The sequence below is a fragment of the Saccopteryx leptura genome, chromosome 1, assembly GCF_036850995.1.
Source record: "Saccopteryx leptura isolate mSacLep1 chromosome 1, mSacLep1_pri_phased_curated, whole genome shotgun sequence".
In the NCBI taxonomy this organism is placed as follows: Eukaryota; Metazoa; Chordata; class Mammalia; order Chiroptera; family Emballonuridae; genus Saccopteryx; species Saccopteryx leptura.
The window spans coordinates 100,094,614-100,111,375 of NC_089503.1; the positions used below are offsets into that span (position 1 = coordinate 100,094,614).

General features: G+C 45.8%; 1 protein-coding gene across 10 annotated transcripts in view; it reads right to left on the reverse strand.

Moving 5' to 3' along the window:
- Window positions 1–16,762, reverse strand: part of CEP164 (centrosomal protein 164) — an 89,736-nt gene that overhangs the window by 46,347 nt on the left and 26,627 nt on the right. For 7 of the 10 annotated variants that reach the window (XM_066372606.1, XM_066372580.1, XM_066372583.1 and 4 more), the window contains 3 exons: window positions 12,007–12,217; window positions 3,197–3,352; window positions 2,653–2,787 (listed from right to left, as the gene is read on the reverse strand). In XM_066372606.1, coding sequence (XP_066228703.1) covers window positions 2,653–2,787; window positions 3,197–3,352; window positions 12,007–12,217 — 502 coding nt within the window. Of the gene's footprint in view, window positions 1–2,652; window positions 2,788–3,196; window positions 3,353–7,232; window positions 7,313–12,006; window positions 12,218–16,762 lie in introns of those variants that run through there. The other 3 variants (XM_066372577.1, XM_066372594.1, XM_066372589.1) reach the window with 3 other exon arrangements.

Genomic DNA, 16,762 nt, shown 5'->3' on the forward strand with positions numbered 1-16,762 from the left:
ACAATCTCATAGAGTCAAAGCAATTCCTATCAAGATACCAATGTTGTATTTTACAGAACTAGAATAAATATTTCAAAAATTATATGGAACCACAAAAGACCCCGAATAGCCATAGCAATCTTGAAAAAGAACAATGTTGGAGGAATCATACTACCTGGTATCAAATTATACTACAAGGCCATAATAGCCAAAACAACCAAAGCAATGGAACAGAATAGAGTCCAGAAATCAACCCACGCCTATATAGTCAATTAATATTTGACAAAGAAGAACATACATGGGATAAAGACATTCTATTCAATAAATGGTACTGGGATAATTAGATACATGCAAAAAAATGAAACTAGACCATCCTCTCATACCATACACAAGAATAATAAACTCAAAATTGATTAAACATTTAAATATTAGAAACAAAACCATAAAATTCCTAGGAAAAAATATAGGCAGTAAAATCTCAGACATTTCTCATAGCAGTATATTCTCTGATATATCTTGTCAGGCAAGGGAAATGAAAAAAGATAAACAAATGGGACTACGTCAAACTAAAAAGTTTCTGCACCCAAAAGAAACGGTCAGCAAAATGGAAAGACAACCCACTGAATGGGAGAACATATTCATGGATACATCTGACAAGGGCTTAATATCCAAAATTTATAAAGAACTTATAATACTCAACACCAAAAAAACCCAAACAATACAATTAAAAAATGGGCGAAGGATTCAAATAGATGGATCTCCAAAAAAGGACATAGAGATGGCCTGTAGACATATGAAAAGATGCTCATCATCAGTAATCATCAGAGAGATGCAAATTAAAACCACAATGAGATATCACTTCACACCAGCCAGAATGGCTATCATCAATAAATCAACAAACAAGTGCTGGCGAGGATGTGGAGAAAAGGGAACCCCCGTGCACTGTTGGTGGGAATGCAGACTTGTGCAGCCACTGTGGAAAACAGTATGGAGATTCCTCAAGAAATTAAAAACGGAATGGCCTTTTGACCTAGTGATCTAACTTCTGGGAATGTGTCCTAAAGAATCCCAAAACACTAATTAGAAACAATGTATGCACCCCCATGTTCACTGAAGTATTACTTACAATAGCCAAGACCTGGAAGCAGCCCAAGTGTCCATCAGTGGATGAGTGGATTAAAAAGTTGTACATTTACACAATGGAATACTACATAGACATAAAAAAAGAAGGAAATCTTACCTTTTGCCGACAGCATGGATGGACCTGGAGATCATTATGCTAAGTGAAATAATCCAGTCAGAGAAAGACAAATCTCATATGATTTCACTCATATGTGCAATCTAATAAACAAATGTACCAACAAAAAAAAATAGAGACTCACACAGAGAGCACAGGCTGACAGCTGTGGGAAGGGGCGCTGGGTAAATGGGTAGAATGAAGAAATGGAGGAATGAAGAAAGGAAAAAAAAACCAAAAACTCATGGACATGGACAGCAGAGTGGTAACTACTGGGGTGGGGAGGAGGGTATGGGGGATAAATGGTGATGGACAAAGACTGGACTTGGAGGGGGAACATACAATGCGGTGAAGAGAGATGAGGTACAGAATTGGGTATCTGAAACCTATATAATGATGTTAACTAGTGTCACCCCAATAAATTCAAAAGGAAAAAGAAACCATACATTAAAGGACAAACACTGTATAATTATACTTATATAAAACCTCTAGAATAGGCAGATTCATGGAAAGAGAAAGTAGATTAGAGGTTACCATGGAAGGGGGAAGATCACTGCTTAGTGGACACAGAGTGTCTATCTGGGTTTATGGGCAAGTTCTAGAAATGGACAGTGGTGACAACTGTACAACACTTTAAAAGTAATTAAGGCCACTGAATTGTATACTTAATTTATTAAATAGCCTGACCTGTGGTGGCACAGTGGATAGAGCGTCAACCTGGAATGCTAAGGTCACCAGTTCGAAACCCCAGGTTTGACTGGTCAAAGCACATACGAGAAGCAACTACTACAAGTTGATGCTTCCTGTCCCCTATCGACTCTCTAAAATCAGTAAGTAAAATCTTTTTTAAAAGTGGTTAAAATGGCAACTATTTCTTCAAAAAAAATAAAGATGCTCAACATTTTATTGTATTTTTTTATTTTATTGATTTGAGAGAGACAGAAAGGGAGAAAGAGAGAAAAGATAGAAGAGAGAGAGAAGAGAGAAGACAGAGTGGAGAGAGGAGAGAGAGAGGAGAGAGAGAGAGGAGAGAGAAGAGAGAGAGGAGAGAAATGGAAAGCATCAACTTTAGGGGCATCACTTTAGTTGTTCATTGGTTGCTTCTCATACATGCCTTGACCGGTGGTGGGGGGACTCAAGCCAAGCCAGTGACCCCTTGCTCAAGCCAGTGACCTTAGGCTTCAAGACAGCAATTTTTGAACTCAAGCCTGTGATGTTGGGATCATGTTGATGATCCCATGATCAAGCTGGCAAGCCTGCCCTCAAGACAGCGACCTCGGGTTTCTGAACCGGGGACTTCAGTGTTCCTGGGCGACACACTATCCACTGCGCACTGGCAGTCAGGTACAACTTTCATGTTATATAGATTTTACCATAACAGTTAAGTTTTCAAAAAAATAGCAGAGGGTTTTCAAGCCAGGAGGAGTCATCATTACCTGGTTGTCACTCTCTGCCTCTTCCTCCTTGTTTGTCTCCTCCCCTAAAGCCAAAAAGCTGAGAGCATTCTTGTCCTCGTGGATGGAGCCCAAGAGACCCTTTGTGTAAGCAGCAGTCTTCAGACCCTGTGAAGGCTCCAAAATAGAGAAAGAAAATCAAGGGTCTCACAAGGAAGACCTTCAGAATGACCTCCAGAATGTTTTCTATTTAGATGCCGTAGAGAGTAAGCACACCACATCCACAGAGCTGATCCTGGTCACTCAGGCTCATACTGATCCCTCCTTTCCCCAACTCTCAACTGCCCTGACTTGACGGACTGGGAAATTGGCACCGCAGTCCCTGTGGTATGGGTCCATCCTCCACTGCCAAGAGCCTACCTTCAGCATCATGCAAGTGTGGCTCACATTCCCAACCAGAGTATGACCTTTGAGGACTCGGCCCCTGCCCTCTATCTCTCAGCTATGAGCCACGCTGTTCCTAGCATGGAGCAGGCAGGCCCTAATGCACAGTCACTATATATACAACATAAGAAAAAGCATTTACCATCGTGAGTTCTCCAAGCTGACCAGATCCCACTGAGCTCCCCAAGCTGATATTTTGAGACACGCGAAACACAGAGGGTGGGGCAGCCACGAGATCTCGTAAGGGAGCCAGACCCCCAGGAGGAACGTGGACTGGGGCCAACGAGGAGCCTAGGGCCTGGGCAACAGAAAGCATCTTGTTACAAACCCAAAAAACTATGTGGCTCTGAGAGCTGAAAACAGACATGAAAATGAAACATCTAAATCCTACCTGCTCAAATTTAAACCACCTCTGTTCAGAGGCTAATAGTGAAACACAACATCCAGAAATGACCCTGTGCCAACTGCATGAGAACTCACAGGTTGGTGTCCTGCTTCTCATGACTCTGCTGCTATCTCACATCTGGCAGAGGCCGTACAGGGCTCTGCTCTCCAACCAAAAGAAACATAGGGTGTGTGGGGGAGGGGAGCGCAAAGATAGAAAACTCATCGACCAGAATAAGAAGTCTCAACAGATAAAATTTAAAGCTGATGAATCAAGAAAAAGCAGTGCAAGGCCCTGGCCGGTTGGCTCAGTGGTAGAGCGTCAGTCTGGCGTGCAGGAGTCCCGGGTTCGATTCCCGGCCAAGGCACACAGGAGAAGCGCCCATCTGCTTCTCCACCCCTCACCCTCTCCTTCTTCTCTGTCTCTCTCTTCCCTTCCGCAGCCAAGGCTCCATTGGAGCAAAGTTGGCCCGGGCACTGAGGATGGCTCTGCGGCCTCTGCCTCAGGTGCTAGAATGGCTCTGATTGCGGCAGAGCGACACCCCAGATGGGCAGAGCAGAGCATCGCCCCCTGGTGGGCATGCCGGGTGGATCCTGGTCGGGCACATGTGGGAGTCTGTCTCTCTGCCTCCCTGCTTCTCACTTAAAGAAAAAAAAAAAAAAGAAAAAAAAAGAAAAAGCAGTGTAAGCACACTGTTTACAAATATGGAAGTAAATACCAGAAAAAAGCTCCCGTGGAAAGGGACACACACACACACCACAGAACTGCCATATTTTATGATGTGCCTTTTGGTACTATTTGACTTCATTTAATATGAGCACATACTACTTTGATTAAAATAATACTAACTACGGCCTGATCTGTGGTGGTGCAGTGGATAAAGGATCAACCTAGAACACTGAAGTCACTGGTTCGAATCCCTGGGCTTACCTGGTCAAGGCATATAAGGGAATTGATGCTTCCTGCCCCCCCCCCAAATAAATAAATAAAATCTTTAAAAAAAAAAGATGTAGTTTTTATAAAAAAATAAAAATAATAATAATAACTAACTATGAAACAATATACATGAGTAACAAAAGCAGAACTCCTGCTACTGTACTGATGAGGACAGCAGCAGCTGCCAGGACCCTGCTATGACCAGCCCCTTCTCTGCCCTGCTCTCAGAAGGGTTCACACACCAGGAATGGGGGAAATCAGGCCAGGAGTCAGAACCCCGGACACTTCCCAGGTTCTCAGTTTGCTCATCTGCAAGATGGAGACAGTGTGTGTCAGATCACTCAAGGTCTGTCGAGAAGTTCAAATGAGACCATGACTGTGACTAGTGCATGTGAGAGGTCCGGGGCTATCCCAACAGTACCGAGCTGCTGTGATTCCAGGGACTCACATCACAATGGTCTGGCCTCAGAAGCAGAAGCAAGGAGAGCATTCTCAGGACAATTTACAAGGAGCTCTTTAAAATTCACTTTGCAAAAAAACTTGAAATGTATAAAACAGCACAAAAATTCCATTTCTCTCTAATCCCTCAGGGACTGAGAAAGAAAGAGGGACCCAGAGAAGGCCAGAATTAGAACATTCAGATGGCCATCTCCACCCACAGCCTTGGCCTAGGAGCTGGACCATCACACAGGTTCTGAACAGCGTCTGTTTCCCCAGGAGAAGGGCAACAGACTTTCATCTGAACAGTGACATGAAAACCATGCCCAGGCCTTTGCAGGTTCCCAATTACCTGGCCTGTGGTAGAGTGTCTTTGTTAGGCAGAAAGAGGTGATAAATAAATCTGGCCCACGTTATGTGAGCATCAGGCCCCGAGTTAACATCTTACACACATGTCTACATCCTGAGGCCACTGTCCTTCCCATATGAGCCCATACAGATTGGTGAGGTCAGAGCCCCTGCCCAAAGTCACAGGGCCAGCAAGCAGGACAGACATGAGCTTGGCACCCAGGGCTCTCTCTCTGCCAGCATTTACGCTGTCCTCTGCTTATAGCAGAAAAGGAGTCCAAGCGAGCTTCTCTGAGGTGAACTAGAGTGAACACCTGTTCCTCCTAACTTCCAGCCTCCCAACAGGCCCCAGTGCAGCAGCAAGCAAAATACTTCCTACACTGTATTTATGGCAAATGCCAGACTCCTAACATGGCTAATTTGCTAATGTGCTGGGGGCTTATGGGAGGGAGAAGGCATGCTGAGGACTTGGTTCTCCCAAGCCTTCACCACATCAGTGGTCAGCGGGGAAATTACACGTTCCTGGCTCCTAGCTGATCATCTTCTATACAGTGTGTCCGTAAAGTCATGGTGCACTTTTGACCGGTCACAGGAAAGCAACAAAAGATGATAGAAATGTGAAATCTGCACCAAATAAAAGGAAAACCCTCCCAGTTTCATACCTATTCAGTGCAGTTCGATGTGGGCTCACGCACAGATTTTTTAGGGCTCCTTAGGTAGCTATCCCGTATAGCCTCTACAGACTCGTCATTGACTGATGGCCTACCAGAACGGGGTTTCTCCACCAAACTGCTGGTGTCCTTCAACTGCTTATCCCACCAATGTTATTCCTATGTGGTGGTGCTTCGTTATAAACGCGGCGATATTCACGTTGCACTTTGGTCACAGGTTCGAATTTAGCGAGCCACAGAACACACTGAACTTTCCTCTGTACCGTCCACATCTCCACTGGCATGGCCGTGGGCGGCTCCACTGTATACATGGTGTTACGTCATCATCTGCGCATGCGTACATGCTGCCACATCATCCTACAGAAACTGAGAGGGTTTTCCTTTTATTTGGTGCAGATTTCACATTTCTATCATCTTTTGTTGCTTTCTTGTGACCGGTCAAAAGTGCACCATGACTTTACGGACACACTGTAGATGGCCATCACACTCTGCCGGTGGGCTATGTGTGGCACCATCGTACAGAACAGATTAACTTGCTACCTTTGAACTAATTAAAATTCCCAGAATAATCTGCAGCTTAGCTGATATTTATAGTGCTACAGTAGTTATCAGAGTTAACAGAGAACCAGTGCACACCAGCAATTAGGATCCAGAGGTAAAAACTCAGTGAAGCCACAACTGGGCAACAGAACAGCCAAGGAGACTCAGATTAACCCCAGGGTCTCTGATTCAACCTCACTTCTTCTAAATGAAGAATATGGTATGACTCTTTATAGGGACAAGGATCAACAGGATAGGGCAAGCCCAAGCCTTCAGTAAATCCCAGCGGGGGAAGAAGCAAAGGCACAAACAAGGTCTGCACAGCTTGACACAGGTTATTCACATGGTTTCTGGGAACCCTGGGAACCTTGGGAAGCAAGGAGCAGAAGCAGCTTACGCATGGTACACAGATTCTGGGCTCCAGCCCCTTGTGACAGTATTAACTCTCCCATTCTCTGGGAAGGGAATAAATTCCCAGGTTGGAAGTAGGGTGTCTGATTAGGAGAACCTCTTTCTACAATCAGCTGCTGGAAAGGCTCCCCAAATCCCAGGAAAGTACCTACACCCTGCATGAGTGCCAGGATTGGTGCCACTTTGCTCATGCTCAAAACTAATCTCCAAAGTATGTGAGCCACCCAGAAAGTCTAAGTAACTTCACTCCATCTTGCAGGTGACAGGGTATAAAAAACAAGAAACATATGTCATCCCATATGGTTGTCCTGAGTAGTTAAGGGATCAATGGTTACCTGGGAGGGCAGAACAGGCCATCAGACCTGATGGTTGCACCAAGACGTTAACACAACCATTTCCCTCGCTGCCCTGTCCACGGAAGCTGGAAGGCCGTGCTCTCTGAAGCCTACCTGGTTAATAAGCTGCATCTTGTCTGGCTCTACAGCAAGCCCTCCACTGGAACTCAGCTTGACTAGCCCCTGCCTGGGAGGGCTGCTGCTTGGCTGGAAACAGGTTTGCTGAGCAACTTCCTGCGCAGCCGGAGCGAGGGCCACCTTCTGAGGATGCTCCAGCAGTTCTGGCCCACAAGCCAGAAACCTTGAGTCCCTCTCCATGGCTCTGCTGGCCTCGTGCTCACCTGCACTAGACATCCTGAAAGACTCAGCTGCCATGCAACAGACCGTGCTGGTGAAGTCTTTGCACAGCAGCCCCTGCATGCCCTCGGGCACCCCCAGGTCCTCCAGCTGCCTGGAGATCTCCGCCACCTGCAGGATGTGCTGGTAGAACCTCTGATCCTCAGAGCAGTCTTCACCCTCTGACAGCTCTTCAGCAGAGCTCTGTAAGGGGGACAGCTGGGCTACTAGGAAGGAGCTGGAGAATAAATCTCTGGGTCCAGGGCTGAGCTGGCCCGCACCCTGTCCAGACCCCCGAGAGCTCTGCAGGTCCCATGGGAAGTTATTCCCCTCCCCCATGGTCTGAGAGCTGAGGTGAGAAGCCAGTCTGCCTCTGCTGCTCTCTACGTCAGGCTCACACCCACTAGGCTGTCTGTCATCTTCTTGGAGCTCTGAAGACTCTGGGGACTGTCTCTTCTCCCTGGGAGGAGATGCCCTAGGGGCACTACCTGAAGGGACATTCTGGGCTGGTTCTGATACCAGAGCATCAGGTGGTATCAGGGAAAGTCCCTGAAGTGGCTCTTCAGCTGAGGCCCCTAGATCCTCAGGGTCACTGGGCTCTGCTTCCTTGCAGCTCCCAGGGGAATCGTTGTTGACAAGCCTGGAGACCTGTCCCATCCACAACCCTGGAGGCTCTCTCCTCCTCCTTCCCCAGCCCAGGCTCCCACCCTTCCCAGGAATACCCGGCCAGCCCAGGTCCTCAGCAGGGCCCCTGTCTAATGAGAACAGCTTGCTCTTCCTGGTAGGCAGCATACAGTCAGAGGAACAAGGGGACAGGGAGCAGTCCTCCTGAGGGGGTGGGGAGGGAATGGGGCTCTGGCCCTTGTCCTCCCCGGGGCCAGTGGAGCTCAGCTTGGCTGCATGGTGGCTGTGCTGCTCCCCGTTCAGTGGTGGTCCCTTGATGGTTTCAGAAAGTTGAGAGAGGACAGAGACCTGGCTCCTGCTGTCTAACACCTCCTTCCCATTCTGAAGGGGCCAGCAGCTCCCAGGGCTCAGAGTGCCAAGTTTCTGCTGTCTGGTCCTCATCTCCAGCTCTTCTATTTCAGGGTCTGAAAACCCCAGGTAGATTTTCTCAGCAGGCTTCTGGGGTTTCTCCAGACCCTGCTGATCACCTAATTCTGGCCTGCTTTGGGCTGGGGCACTGCCCAAGATTTCCTCCACATCAGCAAAGACCTGGTGGGTCCAGGAAGCTTGGCCTTTGCAGGGTGACTGCAGCTTGCTGGGCAGGGAGCCCATGAGAGGCCAGGGGTTGTCACCAAGCATGCATGGGTTCTTCCCTTTCTTAAAGTAGCCCTCACTTCTAGCCTGCATCTCTTGATCTAGGTCCAGATCAGCAAGCTCCGATGCTGGAAGCAGGGATGGGCGATGGAGAAAGGAGGAAGAAGGCAGCAGTCCCTGCTCAGGCTGGGTCTCCTAGATGGATATACAAACATGCAGAGAAAACTAAGACAAAGCACTTCTGTTTAGACTTGCTACTTCAGCCCTTGCTTGGCAAGTCCTTAGCAGAAACCCACCCTCCGTTTAAAGTAAAACGAAAACCAAAGAGGGAAGAAAGGCTAAAAGCTCCCTTGGGCTTTGTTGTTTGCTGGCCCTAGTTTCCTCATCTATGAAAAGGAGGCCAGACTAGGTCAATAGCATACAAACCTTGCTCTATAGAACCTGCAGGGTGGTTCCACATGGTACCCAATAGGACATTACAGTGCACAGTGATGAGAAAGGGGCCTCACCAAGACCCACCCCCCAGGTTCAACCATAGCAATTCCATGTCTTCACATGTAAGACCTCTCTGGAGGAACCAATTTGAAAACGGGGCTTCACTACTAAGTCTGAAAATCTCCAACCAGATCACCCTAAGGTACCATCAAGCTCTCAGTTTCGTGACTAGTGAATTCCATAAAATCCACCACCCTTAGCAAGGACTACCAGAATTATCTGAGAAGGAACAGAAGAGGGGACCTAACAGTGAGCTGAACCCTGGAAACTTAGCCGAGGTCTTCTACCAAAGGCACAAGTTGATACTATTCAAGAGAGGTCCCTGCAGTCAGAGAATGTTGGGGCCAGAAACCCTAAAAAATTAATCATGCCCTACAAGTACCACACTGAACTCCACCCGGCCTGTGAGCACACACCTCCACAGAGCCCAAACCACTTAAGCCCAGGTCAGTCACTGCACTGCCCCCTAGACAAACCTCGACTTGAGACCCCAGTCCTGGGCCCTAAGATCAGACTGGCAACTCAGGGTTAGCCAACTGTCCTCCCAGATCCGGAAACTACAGAAGAAATTCTTTCTAACAGGGAGCTCCAGGGATTCAGTCACACACCCGGAACTCCGTCTATTACCCAACCCTCACCCAGAACCCTCACTTCATCCTCTCTCCTCCCTTTAGCCATGCAACAGCCTGTCCAGATGCTGAACATCATGTAAAATAATCCCGGGTAAGTGAAAATCCCATTGTACATCTCTCACCCTTCAAACATGTTACTTTAAAATATTCAACATATGGCCCTGGCCGGTTGGCTCAGCGGTAGAGCGTCGACCTGGCGTGCGGGGGACCCGGGTTCGATTCCCGGCCAGGGCACATAGGAGAAGCGCCCATTTGCTTCTCCACCCCCACCCCCTCCTTCCTCTCTGTCTCTCTCTTCCCCTCCCGCAGCCGAGGCTCCATTGGAGCAAGGATGTCCCGGGCGCTGGGGATGGCTCCTTGGCCTCTGCCCCAGGCGCTAGAGTGGCTCTGGTCGCGGCAGAGCGACGCCCCGGAGGGGCAGAGCATCGCCCCTGGTGGGCGTGCCGGGTGGATCCCGGTCAGGCGCATGCGGGAGTCTGTCTGACTGTCTCTCCCCGTTTCCAGCTTCAGAAAAATACAAAAAAAAAAAAAAAAATTCAACATATGTGGCCTGACTGGGCGGTGGCGCAGTGGATAGAGCATCAGACTGGGATGCAGAAAACCCAGGTTCGAGACCCCGAGGTTGCCAGCTTGAGCAAGGGCTCATCTGGTTTGAGCAAAAGGCTCACCAGCTTGAGCCCAAGGTCGCTGGCTCCAGCAAGGGGTTACTTGGTCTGCTGAAGGCCCACGGTCAAGGCACATTTGAGAAAGCAATCAATGAACAATTAAGGTGTTACAACGTGCAATGAAAAACTAATGATTATCCAGTCTTCTACTGAAGGGCTTTTTGGTTGTTTCCATGTCTTGGCCACTGTGAACAGTGCTGCAATGAACATGGGGCTACATGTGTCTTCACGTATCAATGTTTCTGAGGTTTTGGGGTATATACCCAGTATAAAAATTTATTAAAAAAGAAAAAAACTAATGATTGATGCTTCTCATCTCTCCATTTCAGTCTGTCTGTCCCTGTCTATCCCTCTCTCTGACTCCCTCTCTGTAAAAAAAAAATAATAATATTCAACATATGTGGAAATTACCTGTCCTGTTTTCTCTAGCCAGAGGGATGGGGTTGTTATCTTATTTCTCAGAATCATAAGCAGTCATAACGTGGAGTAGGGAAAGGGAGGGAGGAGCAATCTCTACAGCTCAGAAATGATAAGAAAGATAAATGCGTCAGAAACCACTCAATGCTAGAATGAACACTTTGGGAAGCATGGAAGATAGAGGAAATCTTCACTGAGAAGCAAGCACGAGGCACTGGTGGGAAATAAAGGCTACAGACAAAAGAACAAATCAGCCGGCCTTGAGAGGGCTGAGAAGACAGTTCCAGTGCTGCCCACCTGGCTGAGCCGCCCTCCCCTGCCCCATCCTGGGTGCAGGAAAGGAGGCAGGCTTCCCTGCACGGCCACAGTGTGCTGGGAGAGCCTGGGCCTCCCTGCAGGATGGCTCCAACTTTTAACTTCTCCTCCTGTAAAGTGAGGGTGATAATTCTGCCTCCTATGAGCAGACATCCTGAAGAGACAAATAAAACAACAATAGACAAGAACACCTTCAAATCTGAGCAAAATAGCTACCTGAGACCAAGGTTATCACACTGCTATACAATTTCAGTTATCCATCATTACCCAGACACTGGCAACAGACAACCCACAGGAGTGGGCAAAGCCCAAAGCTTTCCTTTGGGGACCGTGAAGGGACTGGTGTTCCGACAGCTGAGTTATGATCCATTGGACATCAAGGGTTCATACCAGAGACAATGAACCCACATTAGGGCGGCTGAACTCTGAAAGAAGGGGAAAACCACCTGCTCATCCAGGCTCTCGGGCCTCTGCCGGCTGCTCTTCCACTGTCACCGCTAACCACCCTCCTCAGCAGAGCACTCTCTCTCACTAGTTCTATTATGTAATGTGTGCTTCCCCAGGGTGGGAGAAAGGAATTAGTTAGAAACAGTAACAACTTCTAGAAGCTGAAAGGAAAATTTGCCAAAAGACTGGCACAATTCAGGTGACACAGTCAAAAAAATTACTATTCACTGTCGTTGCTCTTAACCTCCCAGTATAAATACCCAGAGGTTCCCCATATCCCCTCTGCTGCAGCCCTGGCCTCTGAGTTGGTATCCACAGACTCACCAAGGGACTTTTGAAGGTGTCTTTGTCCTTCTTGTCTTTCTTTTCCTTTTTCTTTTTTTTTTTCTTGTCTTTCTTCTTAGTGGCCCCAGAAGTTGATAGTTTCCTGCGCTCTTGGAACACCAAGTTCCGATAATGCTCGTCACATGGATGGTCCCATGTGGACTGCCCATTGGCAAAGTTGAAGTAGTAAATATCACCTGTGATGTCCTGGCTGTGGATGAGCAGAAGACAGTAGTCAGTCCCTGGACTAGTCCAGAGATACTTGGGGAAAAAGGAGAAAAACAAAAAATGGTGAGGAGGGCCCTGGCCGGTTGGCTCAGCGGTAGAGCGTCGGCCTGGCGTGCGGGGGACCCGGGTTCGATTCCCGGCCAGGGCACATAGGAGAAGCGCCCATTTGCTTCTCCACCCCCCCCCCTTCCTCTCTGTCTCTCTCTTCCCCTCCCGCAGCCGGGGCTCCATTGGAGCAGATGGCTCCTTGGCCTCTGCCCCAGGCGCTGGAGTGGCTCTGGTCTCCGCAGAGCGATGCCCCGGAGGGGCAGAGCATCGCCCCTGGTGGGCAGAGCATCGCCCCTGGTGGGCAGAGCATCGCCCCCTGGTGGGCAGAGCATCGCCCCTGGTGGGCGTGCCGGGTGGATCCCGGTCGGGCGCATGCGGGAGTCTGTCTCTTCCCGTTTCCAGCTTCAGAAAAATATAGAAAAAAAAAATGGTGAGGAGGCAGAGGAGGAGGAATTAGAGAAAAGGGGAAGAAGTAGAGAGAAGACAGAAGAAGAGAGAAGACGGAAGGACAGAGAGACAGCAGGAGAGAAGCCAGAAGGAGAAGGGGAAGCAGGGAAGGATACCACAAAATCTAAGAGTACCAGTTAGCTAAGAATAAAGGGTTCACTGAGATAGGAAAAAAAGGATTAGGAGACCTAGGGACTTCTCTAGATGGAGACATACAATCATTGGGGTTTCTGGAAATTCGTGCTAGATTGGTGTCTAAATTTGATTTTAAATAGATAAGAACCTTGATTAACATTTTTATAAATGGTTTGAGGAAGAGAAATGTCTTGTGAAAGCTCTGATTTGGTAAAATTCTCCAAACTCCTAAGAGTGAACAATCTAAGCTAGTGGGGATCAGCAATACAAGAGAATAATGTAAAGGCGGGTTTCAAGAACTTGTGTTTCACCATGAACAAGTCCAAAATAAACCATTTATCCTACACACCATTATCAATAATCCATTAAGGCAGATAGTAGAAAAAAAAAAAAGACAACATTCACAATAGCAATATAAAAGATATAATACCCAGGAATAAATCCAAAGTACAAAATCTTTATAAAGCTTTACTGGAAAGCCAGGAAAAAGAGAAGAAGAAAAAAACAATCAAAGAGAACGTCCATGTTCCTGAGCATGCCAATAATCCTCAAATTAATCCACACAATCCCAAGAGAATCCCAATCGAGCTCCGTATGAAATCTCTATCCAGGTAAAACAGTAAATACACAGAAAAGGGAAAATACCAGGGATAAAAGATAAAAAGAAGATATATAAATGGGCAGTAAGCACATGAAAAAGATGCTCCACATCACTAAACAGGAATGAAAACTAAACAATGAAATACCCCACCACGTCCATCTCACAGCTACTATCAAACAAGCAGGAAATAACAAGTGTTTGGCAAAGATGTGGAGAAACTGAAGCACTGTGCTCTGCTGGTGAGAATGTAAAATGCTTAAGAGGCTGGAAAAACATTATGGTGGTTCCTCAAACAACTGAAAACAGAATTACCGTGTGAGCCAGCAATGCAACCTCTGGGTAGACACCCAAAAGAACTGAATGCAGACTTCAAACAGGTGTTTGTATGTAGGCCCTGGGAACTTGGGTTTTAATGACAATGTTGCAAGCAGCATTGTCATAGTAGCCAAGGGTGGAAACAACCCAAAGATCCACTGACAAATAATGTATGTGTATACACTGGAATACTACTCAGTCTTCAAAAGGAATTAAATTCTAAAAACACTACAGCACAAATGAGCCCTGCAGACTTGAATAAGCCAGTCTCAAAAGGACAAATGTTGTATGAGTTTACTTACATGAAGTACCTAGAAAAGACAAGTTAATAGAGACAGCAAGTAGAGGAGAGGTTACCAGAAGTAGGGAGCAAGAAGAGCAGGGGTTTTATTTCATGGATACAGAGTTTCAACTTAGGAAGATAAAAGTTCTGAAGAAGGGTGGTGGTGACCATCATACAACACTGTGGATGTGCATAATGCCAGTGAACCGTGTATCTAAAAATGGTAAAAAGAGTAAATTTTAGGTATATTTTACCAGGAAAAAGAACTTACAAAAAATTTTGTAACTTATACACAGACCACAACCTCTAGTATAATTGTTCTAAGGAAGTAAATTCTTCTTCAGTGCATAAGAAAGCAGAAAGAAAATTAGAAGATGAGAAACCAGTAGAAACAATATAAAAAGACAAACCACACAATAGGAGAACATATTCGACAATATGTCTGATAAGGGGTTAATAACCAAAATTTATAAAGAACTTGTAAAACTCAACAACAGGAAGGTAAACAATCCAATCAAAAAATGGGCAAAAGAAATGAATAGACACTTCTCCAAAGAGGACCTACAGATGGCCAATAGGCAGATGAAAACATGTTCAACATCACTAATCATTAGAGAAATGCAAATTAAAATCAATGAGATCCCACCTCACACCTGTCAGAATGGTGCTCATTAACAAAACAACACACAATAAGTGCTGGTGAGTGTGGAGAAAAGGGAACCCTCCTGCACTGCTGGTGGGAATGCAGACTGCTGCAGCCACTATGGAAAACAGTATGGTGATTCCTCAAAAATTAAAAATGGAACTGCCTTTTGACCCAGCTATCCCACTTTTAGGAATATATCCTAAGAATACCAAATCACTGATTCAAAAGAAGAAATTCACCCCCATGTTTATGGCAGCATTGTTTACAATAGCCAAGATCTGGAAACAGCCCAAGTGTCCGTCAGTGGACAAGTGGATTAAAAAGCTGTGGTACATATATACTATGGAATACTACACAGCCGTGAAAAAGAAGGAAATCTTACCTTTTGAGACAACATGGATGGACCTGGAAACTACAATATTATGCTAAGTGAAATAAGCCAGGCAGAGAAAGAAAAATATCATATGACCTCAATCATTTGAGAAATCTAATGAACAATGTGAACTGAGGAACAGAACAGAGGCAGAGGTGGGGTCACAGGAACCAGAGGGAAAGCGGTCAAAGGGAAAAGGGATCAGAGGATGGAATAAGAAAAGGGAAAGAGATTAGTGAAATTATATATACATAACACAGTGTTATAGAGAACAGGAAAACAAATCCTGGAGGGAAAGGGGGAGGCATTGGGGGAAAGGGGCAAAGGGGGTGTCAAGGGGAACACGAAGGTGGGGGGAGATATATTTGGTGGAACACCTGAATCTATGTAAACACAATAAATTAAAATCAATAAAAAAAATTTTTTTAAATAGTAGAAACAGTAGTTTAAGATTAATACACAGGAAAATCAAAGAGTTCCACCTCCTCAACAAAAATAAAAAAGATAAGCAACACAAGAGACAAAAAAGCAAAGGATATAAACAAGCAAGTCACAAAAGATAAACCACAGCCAGCTCAACTGTATGAATAATTTGGGAAATGCAAATTAAAACCATCAGGTATAATTTCTTGCCTTCAGACTGATAATTTTTTTTTATCAACTTTAGGGAGAAAGGGGAGAGGAACAACTGCTTCCTATATGTGCCCTGACCAGGCAAGCCCAGGGTTTTGAACCAGCGACCTCAGTATTTTTTTTTGTTTTGGTTTAGCACAACTGAATCTTTTTTTTTTTATTTACACAATTAATTTTAATGGGGTGACACTGATTAATTAGGGTACATAGATTCAGGGAAAACATCTCCAGGTCATGACATTTAATTATGTTGCATACCCATCACCCAAAGTCAAATTGTCTTCCATCACCTTCTATTTGGTTTTCTTTGTGCCCCTCCCCTCCCCCTACTCCTTCTCTCTTCCTTCCTTCCCCTCCCTCCAGTAACCACCACACTCTTGTCCATGTCTCTGAGTCTCATTTTTATGTCCCACCTATGAATGGAATCATATAGTTCTTAGTTTTTTCTGATTTACTTATTTCACTCATTATAATGTTATCAAGGTCCATCCATGTTGTTGTAAATGATCCGATGTCATCATTTCTTATGGCTGAGTAGTATTCCATTGTGTATATGTACCACATCTTCTTTATCCAGTCATCTATTGAAGGGCTTTTTGGTTGTTTCCATGTCCTGGCCACTGTGAACAATGCTGCAGTGAACATGGGGCTGCATGTGTCTTACATACCAATGTTTTAGAGTTTTGGGGGCATATACCCAGTAGAGGGATTGCTGGGTCATATGGTAGTTCTATTTTTAATTTTTTGAGGAACCACCATACTTTCTTCCATAATGGCTGTATTACTTTACATTCCCACCAACAGTGGATGAGGGTTCCTTTTTCTCCACAGCCTCTCCAACACTTATTATTACCTGTCTTGTTGATAATAGCTAATCTAACATGTGTGAGGTGGTATCTCATTGTAGTTTTGATTTGCATTTCTCTAATAGCTAATGAAGATGAGCATCTTTTCATATATCTGTTGGCCATTTGTATTTCTTCCTGGGAGTGGTGTCTGTTCATGTCCTCTTCCCATTTTTTTGTTGGATTATTTGCTTGTTTGTTG